The following is a 22,291-nucleotide window of genomic DNA, read 5'->3' on the forward strand; positions in this document are numbered from 1 at the left end:
CAAGTGCCTTCCTTAAAAGTAACACAAGCAGATATGTTTATCTATATACGCTGATGAATCATACAGTTTCCCAGCATTTTCTCTTAAATCTTTTCTTAAATCTTTTTTTCTTAAACCTTTCCCAACAGGTATACGGACAGAGACTGCCAAATTGTATGGCCCCGGACATTACATGACATTACCCTTTATGTTTATTTAGGTACACATAAAATATATTTGCCACAAATAGCAGCTCCTAATATCGGGATATTGCAGCAACGCATCAGAGATGCCATTGGGTCAATCCAACCAGACATAATGTGGTATGTGTGGCAAGAGTCTGAACGCCGTCTTTATATTTGGTGTGGTACCAGGGATGGACATGTTACAGTCATTGAAATATTCAAGTTTATTTGATGTATAAACTTTTTATGTAAGGTGAAAAACTTAATGCGTAGACGCACAAGCCGTGCAACGCAGGTTTTACTTGCTTATGTATATAAATTTAAATTGTTTGGTTATGAAAGTCACCATTTTCGATACCCCGCATATTCGTTGTGGTAGGGATATTTAGGCACTCTTTATTGCTTGCCGATTATTCTTTTTCCGAGGGCAGAGTTGACTACCTGCAAATGTCTTGGCGGTAGGCACCATTTACTGAAAGACCACTGCAGAACAGAGACAGAGATAGAGGGAGATAACAGGGAGGTTACTAGATTAATGCGAATACATGGTTCGCGACCGTGCACTGGGGTGTTCAATATGAATTGGAAAGAGGACTGAAAGAAAGATAGGGAATACCGTACTATGTACAGTACTCTATGGGACGATACATTATTGTACACGCCGTGTTGCTGGAGCCTACGCTTCAACGAGCGGGCTTGTCCTCTTCACAGCGGCAAGTGCTTTCCTCAGCAAATTTGGTGTTCACAAATTAAGTCTGTGTCTGAGTTAGCCTGAATAAGTCGGCGCAACCATTGAAGCGGTACGAGAGTTTATTCGGCATCCTGCATCGCTTGGCAAGCTTCATCTCGTATGTCCTTCCAGAGGTCCATGAAAGATGACTCCTTCTCCGCCTTCAGAATTCGTTTCTCCATCTCAAGGAGCAGATCCGGCGTGAAGTACTCCTTCTAGCCTCCCACTTTGCCCTTTCTCACGTACGCGTATTCTCATCTCGATCGTGGCCACTGCTACAGGTAACTTTCATGCCCGAAAGTACTTCGCTCCACTGGTTGTCACCTCTGCCACTCAAGTCAATCACCAGCACATCGCGCATGTATTCGGGCTGGGATCTACTTAACACTCGTTGGAGCAGCGCTTCGTCCGGTTGGAAAGCACGGCCGTACTGATCTCCGAGGAAGTATGCCAGCCTACGTACCACTTCGGTGGTGTTCTTCTTGAGTTCCTCATAAGTGACGAAGAACACGCTCGATTATTTCCTGAGAGCGTAACGCACTGCTACGTGTTCGAAGTAGTCACCAAAGCCGGTGTTGCCGCTCATGAAAGCGTGGGCGAAGTCTTCGAACTTTCCATCTTGAAATTCGAAAGCACTCATGCTGGTCATCATGTGGTATAACGACACGCAGACGTCCCACGAATTGTGCGCGATGTAGACGTACTTCCGTTCTTCGGTCATCGTGCGCTTGTCCAACACCAAGTGCGTAGCGAATGTTCTCAAAGGCAGAGATGGGCTGAAGTGCTCGATGTCAACGAAATCGAGGAAGCGCCATTCTTTGGCAAACTCATCATGCGTGGGGATCAGTGGTGCCTCTTTGAGAATCAGGTGTGTGATGTACATCAGCCAATGTGTTCCACTCTTTGGAAACGTAACTTGCACGAGGTCGCCCTTCTTCGCTCTGAACTTGAGTCTTTCCCGTAGCCTGTCTGGATTTTGGAAAACGCATCTCGGAACACCGTCTATTACTTGGTAGGCTGGCTTTTTCCTCTGCATGACCGCTAGGTGTTCGGAAAAACTAAAGTTTTATCAGCGCCCCACTTAATACAAATATATTTTGCTTCAATTTACGCTGCATTTTTTTCTGCTTTATACCTTCTCGTCCCATCTGTGGCGAAAAGCACTGAATCGTAGATATTGATGAATACTTTTAAAAGGGTGCATAAATAATCATCTATGGATTATTTATTGATGTGGAAACACAAATTGGCTCACCGAGAGATAATACAGTGACTCTATATATCGAACAGCACATAAATTTTGTTGGTTGCTTGAAAGCGTCCCGTTGGTGCCTCGAGGAGAGAGAGTTGCGGGAAGTACACACCTCCTGCTGTGGTGGCCTAAAGCATGTTGCATGAATGGATGGGGCACCACCGCTTAACCACAAAAACCTGGCTCTCGTAAACCTGTGTTATCCATGTGTTGCTTATGAGTGCAGTCTCGCTTCCATTTTGACTTTGTATTGGTAATATGCATCAAATAATATATAAAAACAGAAGAAGGCGCACCTTGTCATACTTGCACAAGGCTGCAGCCAACTGTGGAGTTTGTGCTCTACCTAGTTTTTTTTTCTGCAGTGTTTGCTAGTGACGCCAAGCCTTTGCAAGAGATGCTAACTTTTTAGAGCAGAGCTGTTAGGATCGGGGTCTGGCGTGTGTCATAGACAGAAAACCATCGCCATCACGCGTTTTATCATCGCCCATGCACTCGGTACAAATTGTTAACAAGAGACACTGCAAAGTGCGGCCACAAACTTTGTTATTCTTTAGTATACCAATGTGATGGATGTTGCCAGATTTTTGTGAGGAAACACGCTAAACAAGTTTTTTTGCCACAGAGTTGCCTGGGCCCATGTTTGACTATCAACAAAGAGCGACAGAGAGGTAGGAAAGCGAAAATGACAAAATAAGATAAAGAGAACAAACGCAACTACGTACAGTATAGTATAATGTAGTGTAGTATAGCAAGAGGCAGGTAAGAGGGCTAAAGGCCAGCCAAGCCAAGACGGCCTAGTTGCCCGCCAGCTCTGCTGTGACCCAACCTTGTGCCAGCTGCTCGATTTTGTTTTTGCAGACCACAAAGAAGGGCACAAACAAAATTGCACGCTAGACGAATGCGTGGAGTCCTATCTAGCGTGGTCCTGGAAGTCCAGCTTCGACTGATCTGAGGCGCTGAAAGGATGGCTCGTGCTAGTGGGGCCTTGGAATAGGGGCACCTCCCTACTGGAAATGACATTATATTCAGCCCTATATTCTCTGAGGGCCATGGAATTCTAGCCTGTTCGCTTACGGCAGCACATAATAAAGTTTTCCTAGGAGTACTAAGTATGGGTACGCTTTTCTATTCTCCGGTTTCTGTTGGTTCCTCACTGTCGGCACATGTCACGTGGTTTTGGCGGGCACATGTCACGTGACGCACTGTTTTTTCAAGTGATTTTATCCAGGTGACTAGCTGTTACATGATTTTTGGCTGATATTGGTTCTTTTTATTCATGTGAGTATATAGACGTTACATTATGTTGCATTAATTAGTAACATGAATGACTGTTGCGTGATCTAAGGTGATCTTAAGTGAAGTGACTTGATTTAGACGGTTCATGGCGGGAATATGTCACAACTTAGCTTCTGCGTGATCCTAGTGACACGACTATTTCTTAGGCGATGTTAAGTGATATTACTCCAGAGAATGATTGTTGCTTCATATTACGACTTGGAACGCCATAAATTTTGAACGACGACGACATGGGCACTGACTTCTCTAGGATCGCTTCCTGTCAAATGGCTGCCGCCGCTGCGTTGGAATGCAAGAACAAGCTGAAATGGCAGAATTCAAGACAAGCCGCGTCCACTCTGTTCGTAGTGCTCGCGACCCTTCGTAACCGTTGGTGAATCTGCATCTCCAATAAGTGTTCGAAAAGACGTCCGAAACGGCGCGCAGCAGCAGCCGAGAAACCCTCACCCATTTGTTTCCATCACTGCGATGCTATTGCGTCATGTCCGAAAAAAAGGCAAGGGAAGTGGGGCGAGTGTGCACAACCAAGCTCTTCAGCGTGCTTGATGACGAAAATCACGTTTATTTTGTCTCTTTAAGATGCACTACTTGCTCTCGTCTGTCTCTTTTTCCGCCGCACTGGCGCACCACGGAACATGCAAATATACCGGAAAATGTTGAAAGTCAACCACGTTTTTTTCAGAATGCCAACATGGTAGCAAGTGGAAAATACTACCAAAGGCTAAAATGAGCAATGACAGAGAGAACCGACACATTCTACGCTGTTTTTCTTGTATTATATTGGCCTTTATTTGAGGTTCAGAACATTTTAGGGAGCCAGACTGTCATAGGCTGACAGGGTAGGTTGCTGTAACGCAGGGAATTCCACATGCAGCATAACCAGCTGTATAATCTCGCATTAAAGATGAGTCTTCTTCCGCTGGTTCTTGGAACACCTGGACAATTTTAATGCAAGGAAAGCTACACTTTTACCGCCAACAGTGGCATATTAGGCGCAGTCTCATGCCAGAGAGAAGTGTTGTTTTTGGTCTCCGAGAGCTTCGATAATTATACACACTGCGGAGATTACTACTATGGCTAGGAGGCATTACAACAGAAACCATGTGTACAATTCGAAAGAGGAGGAAGGAAGCGATAAATAGAAGGAGAGCAAGAAGGGAAGACAATAGAAAGAAAAGATGAATGAATAAAAAACAGCGAACAAAACGCTGGAAATTAGAAGGGCGAAGAGTGGGGGAAGAAAGACAGAATGGAACAGAAACAAAGAAAGCTTTAGCGACATTCGAGTCAGTCTGAGTACGCCAGCTCGCTGCTGCTGTTCAAAAGAGAATATATCAAAACTGAATGCCACATTTGAAACTAACAGCGCCAGTAGTGCTTGTAGAGTATAAAGTAACTGCTTACGTTCTTCTTATTTGCCAGGAGGAGTTCAGTGGACAAACGCGGGTGTCGGTTGTGAAGAGGCGTCGCACAGTAGCACAGGAAAAGTGACGCCGTGTTCCTCGACCTTGATATTCCAACAAGCGATGCCAGTCTCATGTGCGCAGGGTAGTTACTGATGGCAGAAGTGCACTAGCGCTCAAACCTACCTTTTGTCACTCATCCCCATAGGTACGGCCAACGAAACGATCAGCTCTGACGTTTTTGCTCTATCGTGGGCCCCTGGAAGTGGGAGTTCATTTTCTGCAGGTAAGCTACCTGATCGTTCTTTTGTTCTGACCTTTTATCAGCACCTGGATACCGGGATGACGCGGTACATACGCGCGCCGTTCACATTTCAAGCCGTCCAGACCATCGACCTGAGAGATCAGTCAAACTGAGCGCTTACCCCGCATCCATATTGGCCGTGATAGGAGCGCACTCACAGCACTTACTCCTTTTTGTTCAATAAATTTTTGATTACAGTGCACACAACAAGAAGCGTGGCGGTATGCATCGACAATTGCTGCCTTCTTCCGATATCTGTGCAGACATTATCTCAATAACAGAAGTTGTCTACACCCCACAACAAGGGCAGAGCGAAGAAAGTTGCCCGATTGTTGTTCAGTAAGTCATGCAGCTGCTTTGATTTTTAAAATATTGTAAAGCAATGCCTGGAGAACACCTATAACCATCATGCGACAACGCCCCCGTTTTCTAAAATGTTAAAATTACTATAGGTTTAACGATTGATATATTTGTACTGATGATGTTCGTGAATGTATTCATTATAGTCAGAAATTCTAAAAAAGTATGTTTATTCGATAGTTTTTTCGTTGAAGAATGGTTTGCATACAGTGCGTGTGTGATGCCACAGTGGATTTTTTGCGTATCTCTTACGCTTTGTACGCCTAGAGATGCTATCCGCTTTTGGAGACAGTGTGGAAGGTTATTACTCATTGAGTGTTAGAATGACCAGCTTTGTTTTCAGCCTATCAAGAAGAGTCAGCGTACGTGCCGTAATTTATTGGTGGTAATCTCGTGATAAGTTTTCGTGGTCACCGCTATGATTCTACCAGAAGGATTTGGTTTGTATTAGTTCAGAATTATTAATTCATCTTCGAGTAATCGGCAATAAGCTCAAAACAAAATACTTAGCGTTCTTTGCAATACGATACGGGTTATCTAATCATTTTACAGCCAAAGCTGTTATGAGATCACAACTCGGGTCACGCACAGTTTTCTGCCACCGCCACCACCACCACCACCACCAGTGTGTGTAACCACATCGCGCGAAATTAGAAAAAAAGTCTAGCACCAATGACACACTGGGGCTCAAACCTTGGTTCGCTGGGTGCCAGCCTAGTACTCTATGACTGACCTACACTGGTACTTGTGACTTGTTGGCAAACTTTCCTTAGGCAGGGTTGATTTCAGGAAAGCAATAACGTTATTACGAACTATAAAGCGCTTTAAAACTTCGAAAGAGCAACCAGTCGTCGCACAATGCGAATAGCGTAACGAGTGGCCGTCCGATGCTCCAAACCATCACAAAAGCTTGTTCTTGTTCTCCTAATAACTATGGCGCATACCCACTTCAGCCATGATTTCTCATTGCCGTCAGCCACTGCATGAACAATTGGCAGAAAATTCCTGGCAAGTGTTTAGCGGATAACACGCTTCTCAGAAGAATGACGAAAAATAGCATAGCGAATGCCGGCCTACAACCCAAACAATTTCTTATCAATGCTCTAGTGGGTATCAAGCAAGCGTGCTTGCAGTAGTTACCCAATGAGTGTTTTGAAAAAAAGCTCTGTAAGGCTGCTCTTCTAGCTTTCGCTGTGACTGTGCTGTACCTTCCGCGCAGGCCTGGCGTTTTTAACGAGTCGCTTTCACTTGATGACTATCTTGACCCAGAACACGCTGTCCGCGCGCAGTGTAACTACCATCTGTCTGTATTTCATCTAACCGAGACCACAGTGACCACCACAAATACCAGTTTTAAATCGCTCCCTCCCCCACACACGTGGTGTCACTGAGGAGTATAACACACACAAACTCCACACAAAGCCTCAACGTTTCAGTAGAGCCATCCTGTGAACTGCATGTGAACTCCAAACGCCTCTTATTCCCAAAACGTACCGAGGCGCTGCTGCACCGACGGCCTGTAAATTCACATTACTGCACCTCTTTCTGCCAGAAATCAGTGAAGGTCGATAGACGGCAAATAAACGAGAATAACCTGCATTTTCTCAATACTTTACCCTTTACTCAACTGCCGCCGCAGTTAAAGGCCATTATAGGCGTGAAATGATTTTAGTACCTGCTGTCAGCGGCATTCAAGTGAACAGGTCCACCATTGGAGCACTCACACAGGGAAACGTATTTAGTACAGGTAAAAATTGTACCGATGACCATAACCGTACGAGGTCACAACTGTTGCACATTGGGCTTCCAACAGCAAACTCTCGGGGCCTAAGATGCCAAAGGCTACTCGATGGCATGACCCATCTTCGTTTTCTTTCAAGTTGATGTATTCATTGACCACCCGTCTTGCTTCGCATGCTTCAGGGCCAATGCACCATATTAAATTGGAATGAGTCACATTTCTTGCATGTGAGATCTAACATTAGCATTCCATCAAAGCTTCACCGAGGGGTCGCTATAGTTTGGGTGTATTGTAGCTGATTGCCACGTTTTTTAAATTAAATGTATTTAGGAAGAGGTTGGTGCCAATGCGTGGTGCCGACTACTCCTTTTTTTTGCCCAACAATCGACATGCCTTATTAGTTAACAAGCACTAAGCTGTTGTGTTTACTCATACGTATGCCTTCCGGATGGCCAACAACGCCACCTGAGAGCACTGCGGCGACAAAGAAACAATTTGACATGTTCTGTGTGACTGCCCGGAATACACTACGCAGAAGCAATCTTTTTGTCGGGCTTTCGACAAGTTAGGTGGCCAGCGTCTATCGGAAGAAAGACTATTATGCAACCATCCAAAAGTAACATCGCAGAAAACTCCATGGAAGCGCTCGTAGGCTCCCTGTGAGCTACTGGCGTATTAAAAAAAACTGTGAGTGGGACGCTTTCATGTGTGTGTATGTGTGTGGCTGCGATTTTTCTCGCATTTCTTCTTTATGTATATCTTGCAACTTCAAACTGCAGTGGTCCTCATGCTGCCTCGTCGAAAGACTGTCCTCGAATCCAAAAGGAGCGCGCGATTCTCAGACAAATGGCCCGAGACAACTCAACACACAGGGAGGCAGCCGAAGTAGTCCGGCGTCGGCGTCGACATCGGCATCATCGAAAGTCTTCAAAGAAGGCACATTCCCGAGACGCTCCTTCCCACTCTTTAGCGGTTCTATCCAGTAGCGCCGCGAAAGGGCCCACCACTTCTACGAAAGAAACAGAGAAGCCTCCTTCTCTGGAGGAATGGCTTACGCTCCCGACGCGCTCTTCTGCCAAGGAACCTCTGCAGGTTCTGGCCACACAAGAGCCGTCTCCAACCATGGAAGATTTGCCTAAAACTGATCGTCAAGTGATCTCGGTGCTGCGTTCCCTTATAGAAGCCATCCGAATGATATTAGTCGACATGAAGACACCATCTGCTCGAAGCGCACTTGGACTATTGGACGCCCTAAGCCCAGTGCTTGAATCTCTCAACTAGGAAGATGGCTACTCACACCTCAAAATTTCTTAAAGAAGTCAAGGCTGCATCCGTCATCCAATGGAACGCCAGAGGACTAAAATCACGCCTTTCAGATTTTCGTCAGTTTGAGTTTACCAACGTGTTTCCAATCATCGTCATTTGTGAACCCAATTTGTCGAAACCAATAAGACTATCGGGGTACGAAGCTGTCATGTCTTCAACGTACGGTGCGTGCAGCAAAATCATCGTCTTTGTTCATCGTGAACTGACGTATGTTGTGCAACCAATTGCACCTCACGATGACAATCAGTATGTCTGCATCACTGTGAAAAAGAACCAACTCATGTTTACTCTCATAGGCGTTTATATATCGCCGTCAAGTAATCTCGATTCCATGAGATTAGCGGATATTTTGAGAGTGTGTCCTGCACAATGGGTCCTCATAGGTGATTTCAATGCGCACAATCACGCACGGGGAAGTACGCGGACAAATGCAAGAGGACGCAGGTTAGCAAACATCGCCTACAACTATGGCCTTACTCTCCTGAACGACGGCAGCCCCACTTTTCTTCGAGGTGTGACATACGGCAGCTGTCTCGACCTTGCTTTTGTCTCCAACTCCCTCGCGAGATACGTCAAGTGGTTTCCAGATGTTGAGACACGAGGAAGTGATCACATTCCAATCTACCTTAACATCAAAGGCTTGTCTAGGTATGGTCCACGGACGACCATTCGAGCAGTCTAATGGACCAACTTCAAATCTGACATGGAAGATGCTTGCAGCGATGGCCTACGATCTGGGTTAGAGGAAACAATTAAGAGCACAATGCAAAACGCCACTCGCACGGTGACGATATCTTCCACACGAAACAACTTTGATATAGAGTTGGAGCGACTCCGAGCACTGCGACGCCGGGCGGAGTGTCGGTATCGGCGTACAAAATCAATTCACGATCTTAGGGCAGCCAGGAGGATGCAAAAGAAGATTCGGCGTCGCATGGATAGATTAGCGTCGGAACGTTGGACAACGTTTTGCCAGTCACTAGACCCTCGCAAGCCACTCTCACACATTTGGAAAACGGTGCAAGGTCTGCGTCACCCTACGGAACAGCGCTTTCCATTCCAAGCGCTCGCGCTATTTCAGAGGAGGCAAGAGATCGATGTCGCAGAAGATTTCTGTGCGCAGATCGCCAACCAAGCCACTCGTCCAGATTCTCCAGTGAGAGGTGACGTCCCCCGTTTCCGTGACTACCACATGGACCTCCTTTTTACAATGGAGGAGCTCGAGGCGGCACTAGCTCTCTGCAGGCATTCAACTTCTCCGGGCCCAGATGGTATTCCGTACCGAGCCTTGTGCAACCTTGGGGAAGGCGCAAGGAGAGAACTGTTGAGCCTCTACAACATCTCGTGGCAGGATGGCTATGTTCCTGATGACTGGAAAGTAAGCCGCTTGTTACCCATCTTGAAGCAGGGAAAATCCCCACTGGAACTAACCTCATACCGCCCAATAGCACTGGCCAGCTGCGTAGGGAAGATAATGGAACGGATGATACTAGGCCACCTGGAGTGGTATCTTGAATACCACAAGATTTATCCGAATTCAATGGCTGGTTTCCGACGCGACCGCTCTTCTATTGACAATGTCGTCGATCTAGTTTCGTAGGTTCAGCACGAAAGATCCCGTAAGCGACTATCTGCAGCTTTGTTTCTAGATGTGAAAGGCGCTTATGATAATGTACTACATGAAGCCATTTTGGGTGCTCTTGCGGTGGTTGGCCTTGGTGGTCGAGTCTTTCGGTGGATTTCGAGTTACCTGGCTGCAAGATCATTCTTTGTGTTAACAGAAGATGGCCCAACTACGCGACGCTATACTTCCAGGGGTGTTCCTCAAGGCGGAGTTCTTAGCCCGACGCTATTCAATCTTGCACTAATTGGCCTGGCTGAATACTTGCCAAGCACCATTAAAATCTCAATATACGCAGACGACATCTGTGTCTGGGCATCGGCAGTCACACGTCCTCAGATACGTTCCCGGCTTCAAAAAGCAGCAACTATGATTGCCAACTACTTGTTCAAACAAGGTCTCAGCATATCACCAGAAAAATGCGTGCTGGTGGCTTTCACTCGTAAAGCAATGACCCCTTATGTCATCTCAATCTGCGGGCGACCGATTTCTTACGCCAAAACCCACCGGTTTCTGGGCATCATTATTGATAGGGACCTCTGTTGGAGTCCGCATGTGACCTATATGAAGAAACGCCTGACCGCTATTTCTCAACTGTTCAAGTTCCTGGCAGGAAAGACGTGGGGGATGTCAGTAGACGCAATAATGGAGCTCTACAGGGCCCTGTTTCTCGGTTTTCTCAGATATAGCTTGCCCGTGCTTAGCAATACCTGCAAGACCAATGTTCGTATTTTACAGGCAGTACAAGCCCAAGCGCTGAGAGTGTGCCTCGGTCTGCCCAGATGTACGTCAACAGAAGCAACAATTGCAATTGCTGGTGACTATCCGATACAAACTCACATTGTTGTTGAAGTCCTGAGAACACGCATCCGACACTTCGCACGTGCCCCCGGCCATCACCTTGCACTGTTGCCTTCAGAGAGGCGCCGAGCGTCGTTCGCCAAAATTATCGTGAAATACAACGATAAACTTCCCTCGGGCTTCACTCATGCATCTAAACCATCCATACCACCTTGGTGTCTTATTCGACCCACAGTGCATCTTAGTGTACCAGGGATCCGGAGGAAATCTGAGTTTTCGTCACCCGTGCTGAAACAACTGTCTCTTCTTCTTTTGCACGAGAAATATTCAGACAGCATACATGTATACACCGATGGTTCCACGAACCACCAGTGTTCGTCAGGGGCAGTAGTTATCCCAGCAAGAGGTGTTACCATCAGCCTTAGGACTGACCACTCCACGGCATCTACAGCAGCGGAACTAGCTGCTTTGCGCGCTGCACTTTGTGTGATCAATCGGGAACCACCGCAACAATGGTCGATTTTCAGCGACTTAAGGGCTGCCCTACAATCTGTGCTCTCAGCGCTGCGTCGCGGCCCGTACGAACAGCTTGTTTTCGAAATTCGATGCCTTCTCCACACTTTACTCGAGAAAGGGCATCATGTGACGCTTCAATGGCTGCCAAGTCATTGCGGCATCATAGGGAACGAACATGCCGATACTGCCGCGCGGACAGCCCTTGAAGGAACACGAGAAGAAGTCATACCACTTTCGAGGACTGATGTTGCCAGTAATCTTCGACGACTTGCGCGTGAAATCACGTTTTCACTATGGTACCCACCAAGCATCGATACGAATCGTCAACACCACCTGTCCTCTTTGATGGCTCTCCGCATGCCCACTGGACTCGATCGAAGAGAAGCCATTCTACTTCATCGCTTATGGCTAGGAGTGGCATTTACAAAATCTTACTCCTTTGTCATAGGAATGGCCGACAACGCTCTCTGCGATGCCTGTCATTGCGAAGAGACGCTACACCACATCCTGTGTGACTGTCCATTGTATGAAATCCAGAGACAGTCACTGGCGTCTGCTTTTGCGCGCATCGACAACAGCCAAATGTCTGTGGACACTATTCTGTCAAGTGCCCGAGAGAAGACACTGCAACAGAAGGCGACGAAAGCTCTGTTGAAATTCCTACGCGACACCGACTTGAACAAGCGACTGTAACAGCAATGTCACACACCGCGAAAGACAAGACTGGACTATGACTGAGTGTGTGCGCATGTGCTGCCGAAAGTGCTGTTTCTATCTTCCCTCTCTGCTCTCTTTCATCTCCCCCATCCCTCTCCCATGCGCAGGGTAGCAAACCGGCTGCCTATAGGCTGGTTAACCTCCTTGCCTCTCTTTCCCCTCTATTTTCCTTCCTTATCCTTCCTACTTTTCAACTTTATTTCAGACAACGACTAATAATGTGTACGTTTGTCCTGTCTAGGAGGTGTGACAAAGAGGCACGAGTGCCTGACTGAGTGCCACATTTCTTTCTAGACACACATAACTCAAACATCAGTGACAGGGAGATAATCAAAAATACATACAAACGATTACATATACTATACATCATTAGCCAAATATATACAGGATTCTACAGATATATACATTGTTCTATATACACCTAAAGCAGACAGATTTTCTAAGTTTATGTACAGTATAGACTGCAGCAAGGTAAAAAAAATTCCGCCATATCCACGAAGTGAATAATGATGAGTGGGCGAAGCTCCGGAGGTAAACCTGGTAAACCATGAATCCTCTGTACATTTTGCCCACTCGATTTTATTACATCGCACCCCCTAGCGTACGTCGCCGCACTAAATCGAACGATTGCCTTCAACCAATGACACGCGCCATATGGGACATCATTCCTATTTTATAAGATCTCGCGTCTTTCATCAACTACAAGTACCGCTTTCTAGTTTATAACATCTTGCATTATAACATCTTGCATCTTTTCATCATCAGCTACAAGTACCACCATCTAGTAAACACTACAAGAACTAAACGAGAGGTGGCTACATACAGGAGACAGTACCGCCATCTAGTGAACACTGCAAGAACTAAACTAGAGGTGGCTAGATACAGGGGACGGTACCGCCATCTAGTGAACACTGCAAGAACTAAACTAGAGGTGGCTACATACAGGCTACAGGGGACGCACAGCCCACGCCCTAAGGAGCTTCGCCCCTAAAAACAGAATTATTCTTGTATTCAATTGAAGTTAACTTTTTTGAAGCATTTGATGTGCATCATTTCCGGTACCAAGTTCATTACGGTAGAATGATGATTTAAGAAATCTGCTATAGCGTACGATTGTTTTTGCATGTCATAGTTTGTTCGTATGAAACCTTTATCATGTAAATTTTTTTTTAGTTTCGTATCTCTTTCTTTCTATCTTCATTTTTGCAACCTCAGTGCAGGTATACTATACCTTCTGGTTAACCTCTATGCATGGATTCCTTTTCTCTTGATTGTCTCCCTTACTTGCATCAAACGCGGTTTTGCACTGTGTGCAGGATCAGAGGCATGGCAGGCTTTCTGCGCCCCACCTGGTATTGTAGTGAATACGTGATTCACCCGTCTTTGACCAAATGACGATGCCATGTGGTGACGGGACATATTCTCGATCTATGACGTCATTATGGCGTCATCACGCGAACATTATTTTTGTGTGCATTTTTATAAACACGCCAACAAAAATTCTCGCGTTTCATAGACCATCTGAGGCTCTCGCCTTGATAAACGAAGAGCTTTCGGAGGCTGAGCTGTCAAGACCAGACCCCAATAATTAGGTAGGTCGGTAGAAAGGACTCGCTAGATAGCCGTGGTCCACGTCTACCTGAAATTGAGAGTGCCCAAAGCCTGGTGTGTAATGGGACATATCCCTGTCTTTTCTCAGAATAAAAGTTCATTCTCTCTTTCTCTCTCTCGTGACCACTTTTCAGATACTCGGTATGTCGGCTCAGCTTGTCTAGCAATACATACGTGTGTAGTAAAACATGAATGCACAGCAATGTTGCCATACCAGCCTTCTTTATTCGGAATCCTTCAGAACTTCGATAGTTTCGGCCCTGATGTCCTTCCAAAGGTTCATGACAGAAGAGCGTTGTTCCGCTTCCTGAATACGATTCTCCATCTTGCGGAGCAGTTCGGAGGTGAAGTAATTATTCCAAGTTCCGACTTTTCCAACTCTCAAGTAACAGTACTTGCTCTCGTCGCCTTCGTGGCCTTCCCTGCAGGTAACGTTCTTATTCGAAAGCACCGCGTCCCATTGAGGGTTGCTTCTGCCAGTCATATCAATAACCAGTACGCTGCGCAGGTATTCGGGCTGTGTTCTCTCCAGCAGTTTTTTGAATAACGTTTCGTTTTGCTCCAGAGCACGGCCGTACTGCTCTCCCAAGAAATACGCCAGCCTCAACGCCACCTCACGGGTGTGAGTTTTGAGTTCTTCGTACGTAATGAAGAACACATTTGGTTCTTCCCTCAGAGCGTAACCCGCTGCTACGTGTTCAAAGTAGTCTCCGTAGCCGAAATTGCCGCTCACAAAGGTGTCGACAAAATCTTCGAATGTTCCGTCTTGATATTCATAAATGCTCATGTTGGTTACCATATGATAGAAAGAGACGCAGACGTCCCACGGATTCCGTGCGATGTAGACATACTTGCCTTCTGGAGTCATGGTACGCTTGTCCAACGGCAAGTGTGTAGCGAATGTTCTCAGAGGTAGAGGTGAAGGGAAGTCAGTGGCGTCCATGTATTCGACTGAACACCATCCTTTGACGAATTCCTCATACGTTGTGATGGGCTGTCCATTCCTGAGAATGAGCTGCGTTATGTACATCAGCCAATTCGTCCCACTTTTTGGAAAAGTTGATTGCACGACATCTCCTGCCTTCGCTTTGAACTTGAGACCTTCTCTCAGCAAACCCGGGTTCAGAAAAATACACCTCGGAACTCCATCAATTATTTGGTAGGCTGGCCTTTTCCTTTCCATGGCACTAGGCGTTTCTGAAAGCAGTAAAATAAAGTTTCATGAATGTCAGCTCAATAGACCTTCATCAAAAATTTATTTTCTGCTCTTCCATATCACTGTTTTTGTTTTATTCAAACAGTCACTTGTGTTAGACGTCAATTCATTGTAGATTGCACTGCTATAATTTCGAACAGATTGATAATTGATGTGAAAATGACGCTTTCTCGAATGCGTGGACATCGGTCACTTCATCAGACATAGAGTGAGGAGACATGATGAAGCGCCAACACGGCGCAGTGTCTGTGTTCATCTCGTCTGTTTTAGGACCGAAGCTCTTGTTAAGGTCGAGGCTTTCCATTGACATTGTTGTGCGCCGTAGTCGAGCACATGCAAGGTACCCACTATACATCTTCACGATGACGATGATGGTGATGATCACAGAACAGTTCTGTGATGATATGACACGGACCTTGAAGATACTCGAGAGCCTGCTGACCTTGGACACGAATTGACAAAGGCGTCCTCGAATGCAGATCCACGCGCACACTCACACGTTCTGTGGGAGCGGAAGAGCAAAGTGCAGGTTCAGAGGACCGTGCACAGACTTCGTCTTTGCCAACATCAGGCTACATCCAATACCACAAAGCAGTAAGAATGAAAGCAAAATACAACTTAGCCCAACATATCAATCCTGATCATAAACGTGGTGTATAACTGTACACCACTTTGTCACTCGTTTGCATGCATAAGCGGTCAATGCTTCGGCGGATTTATGGCAACTCCCAACAATAGCACTGCTTCACCCGCTCCTTATATTTAACTTCGTGAATATGCCATAATTTTTGTGCAATGTTTTATTTTTCATAAAATAAACATGTGGCTGGTGTGGCTGGGCCACAACTCATCATATCTAGCACGCTGATAAGAAAAAAAATACCGCTGCAACCTTTTAAAGCCTAACGTGTTTCTAACAAAGAAAATATTCCAGTTTTATTGGAAACTTCAAGTATTTGTAGATGAGCGAAAAATCATCTGCCTCGAAGGCCGCTAACTGCATGGCCTTTGCCATACGTAACCTATTAGTGACGTATAGAATAAGCAAAGTTATACTAGCATGCCCTTAAGTCAGGCTAGTTGCACTGTATGCTACGATTAGAGCAACCACGTGCAATCATTATATATAAGGTTGTGGTAGTTCATGTGTGTGTTCTTTTGTTATGAAAGCCGCAACCATATTTTCCCTGCAAGATGCAGTATCTGTTGAGCCTATCAAAAGATGCCCCGAAGTGAACGCCGCAAAGTGTGACATAAAAGCTATAAGCATGGATGCCGATAAAATTAGGCCAAAACCAGGCGTTCTGAATGCCGTAAAATAGGACCATTTCGCGCTTTACAGCAGTAGTGCTAATCCGAAAACTACCACGGTACTGTGTATTGAATTGATATGGAGTGCTGTAGCAGTGTGGTTTTCTGGGTCAGTTGCTACATGATGGCAAAGTGAAGGCTTCCAGCATGTTAACAGATGAGCACAAACACAGATTTGCAGAGGACACAAGCTGGACGTTCAAGAGAGATTTACTGAAAGAAGCGCATGCGTCTACATCGCAGTCACCATCTAACTGGCCCGGAAGAGAACTCACCCTCGCAACACCCACCGCGGTGGTACTCTGACCTGCAGGTCACAGGAGCGAATATTGGCCGTGGCAGCCACAATTCCAATGGGGCGAAAATGTATGAGGTCAATGTGCTTAGACTTCCGTGCACGTTGAACAACCCCAGGCGGTAGAAATTTCTGGAGCCCCCCACTACGGCATCTCTCATAATCATATCGTGGTTTTCGGACGTTAAACACGAGCCCTATATTATGACGTATCCTTGCATTATAATATGTGCGCATGCAGAACAGAATTGGGTAGCGTTTTGTTATGGCAAAAGAGCCAGGCTAGCAAGGGAAATATGAGCCATGCGTATCAGTTAGTTGGTTGCTGAATTGAGTGCCAGAAAACCTTTGGTACATCTCATAAATATAAACAAGTAGACAATTCTAAAACCATAGGTTCACTAATTATTGCAAATGTTAGGCCTGATTTGAGGTGAGGAGGAGAAGGAAGGGAAGAAATGAAAAGCAGGGAGGTCAACCAGACGCACATCCGGTTTGCTACCCTGCACTGGGGGAAGGGGTGAGGGGATTAAAGGAGAAGAGAGAGAGAAGTGAATGGAAACGTGTGTGTAGATGTGACCTTGTCCATTGCACGCTTATAAGCGGTCGCGTAGTCCAGTCATCTTTAGAAAACTTAGCAATGCTCGCATCGCTTTGCTGGCCCGCGACGCGTGGAGCCATGAACCAAGGATCTTCTCTTCGGAAAAAGGTCTACCGTCTAGTGTCTCTGACGTTTCGCGTAGATAGTTGCGTTCGCTCGCAAAACGTTCACATGAACACAGTAGATGTTCCATTGTCTCGTCCGTGTCACATGATTCACATCGGCAGCTATACGCCGTTCTTATGCGAAAGGAGTACGCCTTCCTAAAAGCTACTCCTAACCACAGGCGGCACAATAAAGTTGCATCCTGGTGGGAAAGGTCTGATAGAACTTGAATGATGAAGAAAAGGGAGCGGAGTGGGTTAACTCGTATGCTTTCATAACCACTGCTGCTGATTCTTTGCATATACGTAGCGGTGTTCACGCCATTTTAGTATACTGCAGTTCTAAATTTAGCATGTTGCCTTGGCGCCTATCTACCTGTTCTCGTGTAAGAACGTGCTCCAACACTTATTTCACTTTACAAGTAAAGCCAGGGATTACCAACTACAGCGTCGCGTCTTTTTTTAGACGTGAAACTGCTTGTGGCGGAGTTCAATCTGGTGGTGTGTGACGTTACCACCCTTACTGCGCACGTGCAACATCTGGCCCAAGCACTGCCAGAATGCACTGACGTGCTAGTGCCTTCTGGCATGAGTAAAAAAAAAACTGTAGGCCATCTCTCCGAAGAGCAGGCTGATGTTAAGCAAAGCTGCAGTGGTGCGAACGGCGTTGACCTGGTTGAAACGGGCGTCGACAAAGGTGCTGAAAGAATGGTTTGAAGCGAAAATTGGTGTAGTGTTTACTCGAGTTACCGTGTGTCTGGAACGTCAAATTCACGGGATGTGGGTCCCGTTGAAGACGCTTGTGCTCGGCTTCCTTGGCTCGCGTCTTGTCAGTGTTACCCATGAACCGTCTGTATTCTCGTACGTGATCATTGTTATTGACTCGTACCCCGTTGGTGTCGCTCGTTGTCCCATGCCGACGCTTGCGTTCACCTTCTCTGACTCGCACCTCGTCGGCGCTTACGTCACCAATCGTTAATGAGATTGGCTTCGCTAACACTCGCAACGCTGGCGACAACCGGGAAAGGTACGTGCACACTAGTGGGAAGCATGCCGCGACGGCGCCCAGCCCGTCATTGTGGTTGAAAACTTATCTATTTACAGGACATTTTCTGCGGAGAAATTCCGAGTAGTGGGAGATTCTTGGCTTGTGGTGGGAGGGCCCTTAGTCCAGGGATCCGCTTGGATGTCAGGGCGACTGCGTGGCAAGCAGCAGCGCGCTGTACACATAGTCGGCGCCACAAGATTCTCGTGGCGCACGCAACGCACGCACTCACCTACTCGTGGTTTTTTCTCACCGAGAGATGGAGAGATGTGGTGTGGGTGAGATGATGCCCACTAGAGGAGTGTGCTCGAGCGTTGCGAGTGGTGGAGAGCGTGAGGCGACAGAGAGCTAACACGCGGCTAGCGCATAGTAGGCGAGAGAGAGAGACGTCATCACGCACTGCTATGAGGGCGTAAGCTACATGGCACCGCTCCAACACCTGCGGTGAGAGGAGTGGTGCAGATGGAGGGACAGCGTTACACAGGCTAGACAAAAAGCTGCTTCGCATCTAAAAGCTAGATAAGATGGTGTGGCCTCTTTCTCTCACTCTTTCAGCGATCATTTGATGGCGTCGGGAAACGAGACTCTGCTCACGCGTGATGAACACATGTAGCGTGCTTCAACTGAACTCAGGGACGAGTAACAGCAACAGAAACGGCAGTGAATTCACCGTGTGCTCCTTTTGCAAGGACGTGTTAACATCGGACAAGACGCCTGTGATGAAAGGAACTTTATGTCGACCCATGCGCTGCATCGCATGCTACTCAAAGTGTAACAGTTTAAACGGATACCGTTTACAAGGGAGATATATTTATTTATTGGTTTTCTATACTATTAGCTATTGGGCTCTTACACGGTGGGGCAGTTTACAATACAGAAACAGTAAATGCAAATAGCATAGGAATATACAAACAGCATAGCACAAACAGCACAATGTAATCTAAAAATAGAAAAAACAGGCATACACAGCCCATAAAATTTATACAAAACAACAGCACTGAAGTTATACATGCTAAGTACTTCGATAATCAACATCCTGCCACTGAAGTTTTTCTGTCTAAACTCTCAAGTGAAATCACAGCATATTATATTTCTGCGTTTAGTTTATCGCAGTCTTCAATTGTTCTGAACAAGAAAGAATGATTAGAGATATGAACTCTGGATACCTAGGGTCTCACAACATACGCATGCGAAGATTGAGGTGATACTCTGCCTTGTGGCATCGAGTAGAGTCCGCGATTATTTATTAGCATAACATGATACAGTTGATTTTAAAAAAATTAGTCTGGCTATGTTTATGCGGGAAGCTAAACCTGCAAGGGTTGCCTTAATAATCAATTCAGTGACGGATTCACTCCTTCTGTACTTGGAAGAAATAAAACGTGCATCCAGACGCTGCACTCGCTCGATCCTATTTATTATAGTTGGTCGGTGCGGGTCCCACACTGCACTCGCGTACTCCTGGGTGGGCCTAACAACCATCGTCAAAGCTTTAAGCTTTTAATCAGGAGATGCCTGTTTAGTTTGCGTCGTAGCATTTCCAACTTTCGCTGAGCTGATTCCCAAATGCCAAGAACATGCTCACTCCAACTTAAGTTATGCGGGGTAGTAACACCTAAGTACTTCATCTTCATTTCTCACCGAATTTTCGTGACTGCCAATTTTGTAGATGGTGTAATTTTTCTGCTGCTCGAAGCCAATCTGAAATATGGTAAAAATTATTATATATAGAAGAAAGAGCATATTAGCAAGGATAGAGGCTTCCTATGTACCACGTTGACAATTCAGCCCTGATTAGGAACAGTTGAATATGCAGAAAGAAATAGCAAACTTGAGTATCAAACATATTTGAACTACAATCAACTTATTAGTATTGGAGCTGGTAGTGCCATTACCACACGTTTTTATACCTGAAATATTATAACGTTCTCTCACCTGTTATTTTTTGCAAGCCCGAGTTGACGAATAAATGTAAGATTTAGTCTCGTACAGGAGTTGCACGGTAGTGCATGAAAAGTGATGTTTCTCTTGACTTTGAAATTAACAATAACTCAAGTGAGTCGCTTTTGACGAAACAAACTACTGATGGCACAGACGCTTTCGCATATTTATAGCTTCCCCCATCCCCCCAATTATTTATGTAAGGGGCCACAAAACCGCCATCCCTGACATTTCTTCTTTATCGATGCACTAGAAGTAGCGATTATTCTTGAGTGCTATGAGGCAAACGACCTGATCGCTCTTTTGTTCTGGTCTGTATTCGAAACATATTTATCGCGATCATGTCGCAGTTACATGCACCGTTGTCATCTCCAGCACGCACCCTCACACCATTGGACTAAGGGTAAAAAATCAGTGCGGTTCAGCACTTCTTCGAAATCCATGTTTTCCGCCATTGAAGCACCCTCGGAGAACTTGAGGCTTTGCGTTCAATACCTTTTGTTTGCAGTGCACAGAACATTCTGCGCAAGCATATGTTGTCATTATCTGCGTCCTGAATACCTATAAAGACGTCTCCGATCATTCAACTCCTCTTTGTTCCCCAAATAATGCAATAATAGCGAATTGAGAAGAACTGTCTGATGGTTGCTTACAGAACTATGCAGTTTCTCTGATTCTTGAAGAAAATTCAAAGCAATGCCTAAAAAGACTTATAAGCATAATATCACATCTGATGAGAATTCATAATATACATTTATATCTTCGATTTATGTATTCATGTTGCTAGCTGTGTCTACACACATTCACTAGATGCTTAGAATGAGTGAACGACATGCTAGAAGCTCACCGTCTATTAAGAGATTTTTCATTTAATAAGCGTTTACCTGCAATGTAAGCATGCTACCGGAAAACTTGTTCATACTGGTCGCACGCCTATGTGCACTTTTTTAGTAAGTGATCATGATAATCACTGATTTATTATTAAAAAATCGGTTTTAATGCCAGAGCTTCACAGAGTTTGTTCGACAGACACTCTGGCATCGACGTTATTGGTTCAGAGTGAGAAATCAACGCTTTGTTGAGTGAAAATTTGAGGTACCATGCGAATCGATGTTAAGAGAAACATGTGGATTGAAGGTGACAGCGGTATGTTTTTTCAATTAGCGAGACATTAGGAAATGACGCGAAACATATTTACACACATCGGCAAAGACATATCTTGAACAGCCACATATGCTTTATATAACTAGTTATTTGCAGTTGAGTAACGATGCACGTGCAGTTCTTGTGCTTGCTAGTGTTACGTAGGCCAAGATCCATGGCTGGTGCTTAAGTATACAATTGAAGTTTACCCTAAGTGACGCGTGTAACACTATAGTACAAATGTAAAGTTTAAAAATAAGTAACCAACTCTGCAAGCTCAATTCACGTTTCACCAAAAATACGGCGGCATACGGTCTTTTTAGAAAGCAGTTCCGGCACCTGGTGTTGCTCTGTGGTATTTATGTATTTATTTGATTTCCATACACGAGTTCACAAGGGCACAGAGAAAAGAGGGAGAGAGCAAGCTGGCAACTGCCACCTGGAGCGGCAGAACGTCTGGTGGCTCTTTGGGGAGAAGAGAAGAAACAGAGGAAACAAAGATTAGAGGGAAGAATGAGGAAAGAAGATGAGGAATGAAAAAAACATTACGAAGACATATACTTCATTGCCATGAAGAATTTTAGGGTTTAATTTTTGCTGGAATCCCGATATTCATCATTTGTAGTCACGATCAATGCTGACGAAGTCAGCTCTTCTTTGCACTCTTAGAGCATTTAAATTACCAACGTATGTTCTGGCTGTTTCAGGGAGGATATAAACTATCACTGACGAGTGGCGCACAACTGCATAGCGTGGTCCGTGGTATACGGGTATATATGTACCACATGTG

General features: G+C 45.5%; 1 protein-coding gene and 1 long non-coding RNA gene across 2 annotated transcripts; both read right to left on the bottom strand.

Annotated features, from left to right (window-relative positions):
* Positions 1–1,411: 1,411 nt before the first annotated feature.
* On the bottom strand, positions 1,412–1,930 carry LOC142803034 (sulfotransferase 1C3-like). The gene has a single exon (XM_075888134.1). The coding sequence runs from the start codon at positions 1,928–1,930 to the stop codon at positions 1,412–1,414; it is 519 nt and encodes a 172-aa protein (XP_075744249.1).
* Positions 1,931–14,046: 12,116 nt separating this feature from the next.
* Positions 14,047–20,456, bottom strand: LOC142803413 (uncharacterized). Its single transcript, XR_012894103.1, has 2 exons — positions 20,353–20,456; positions 14,047–15,042 (listed from the first exon to the last, which is right to left on the bottom strand). It is a non-coding gene; the product is annotated as an uncharacterized LOC142803413 (long non-coding RNA).
* Positions 20,457–22,291: the final 1,835 nt, after the last annotated feature.

The sequence above is a fragment of the Rhipicephalus microplus genome, chromosome 3 (genome assembly GCF_043290135.1).
Source record: "Rhipicephalus microplus isolate Deutch F79 chromosome 3, USDA_Rmic, whole genome shotgun sequence".
Lineage (NCBI taxonomy): Eukaryota > Metazoa > Arthropoda > Arachnida > Ixodida > Ixodidae > Rhipicephalus > Rhipicephalus microplus.

Coding starts and splice junctions, on each gene's coding strand:
- LOC142803034 (XM_075888134.1), bottom strand. CDS start 1,930: ATGCAGAGGAAAAAGCCAGCCTACCAAGTAATAGACGGTGTTCCGAGA.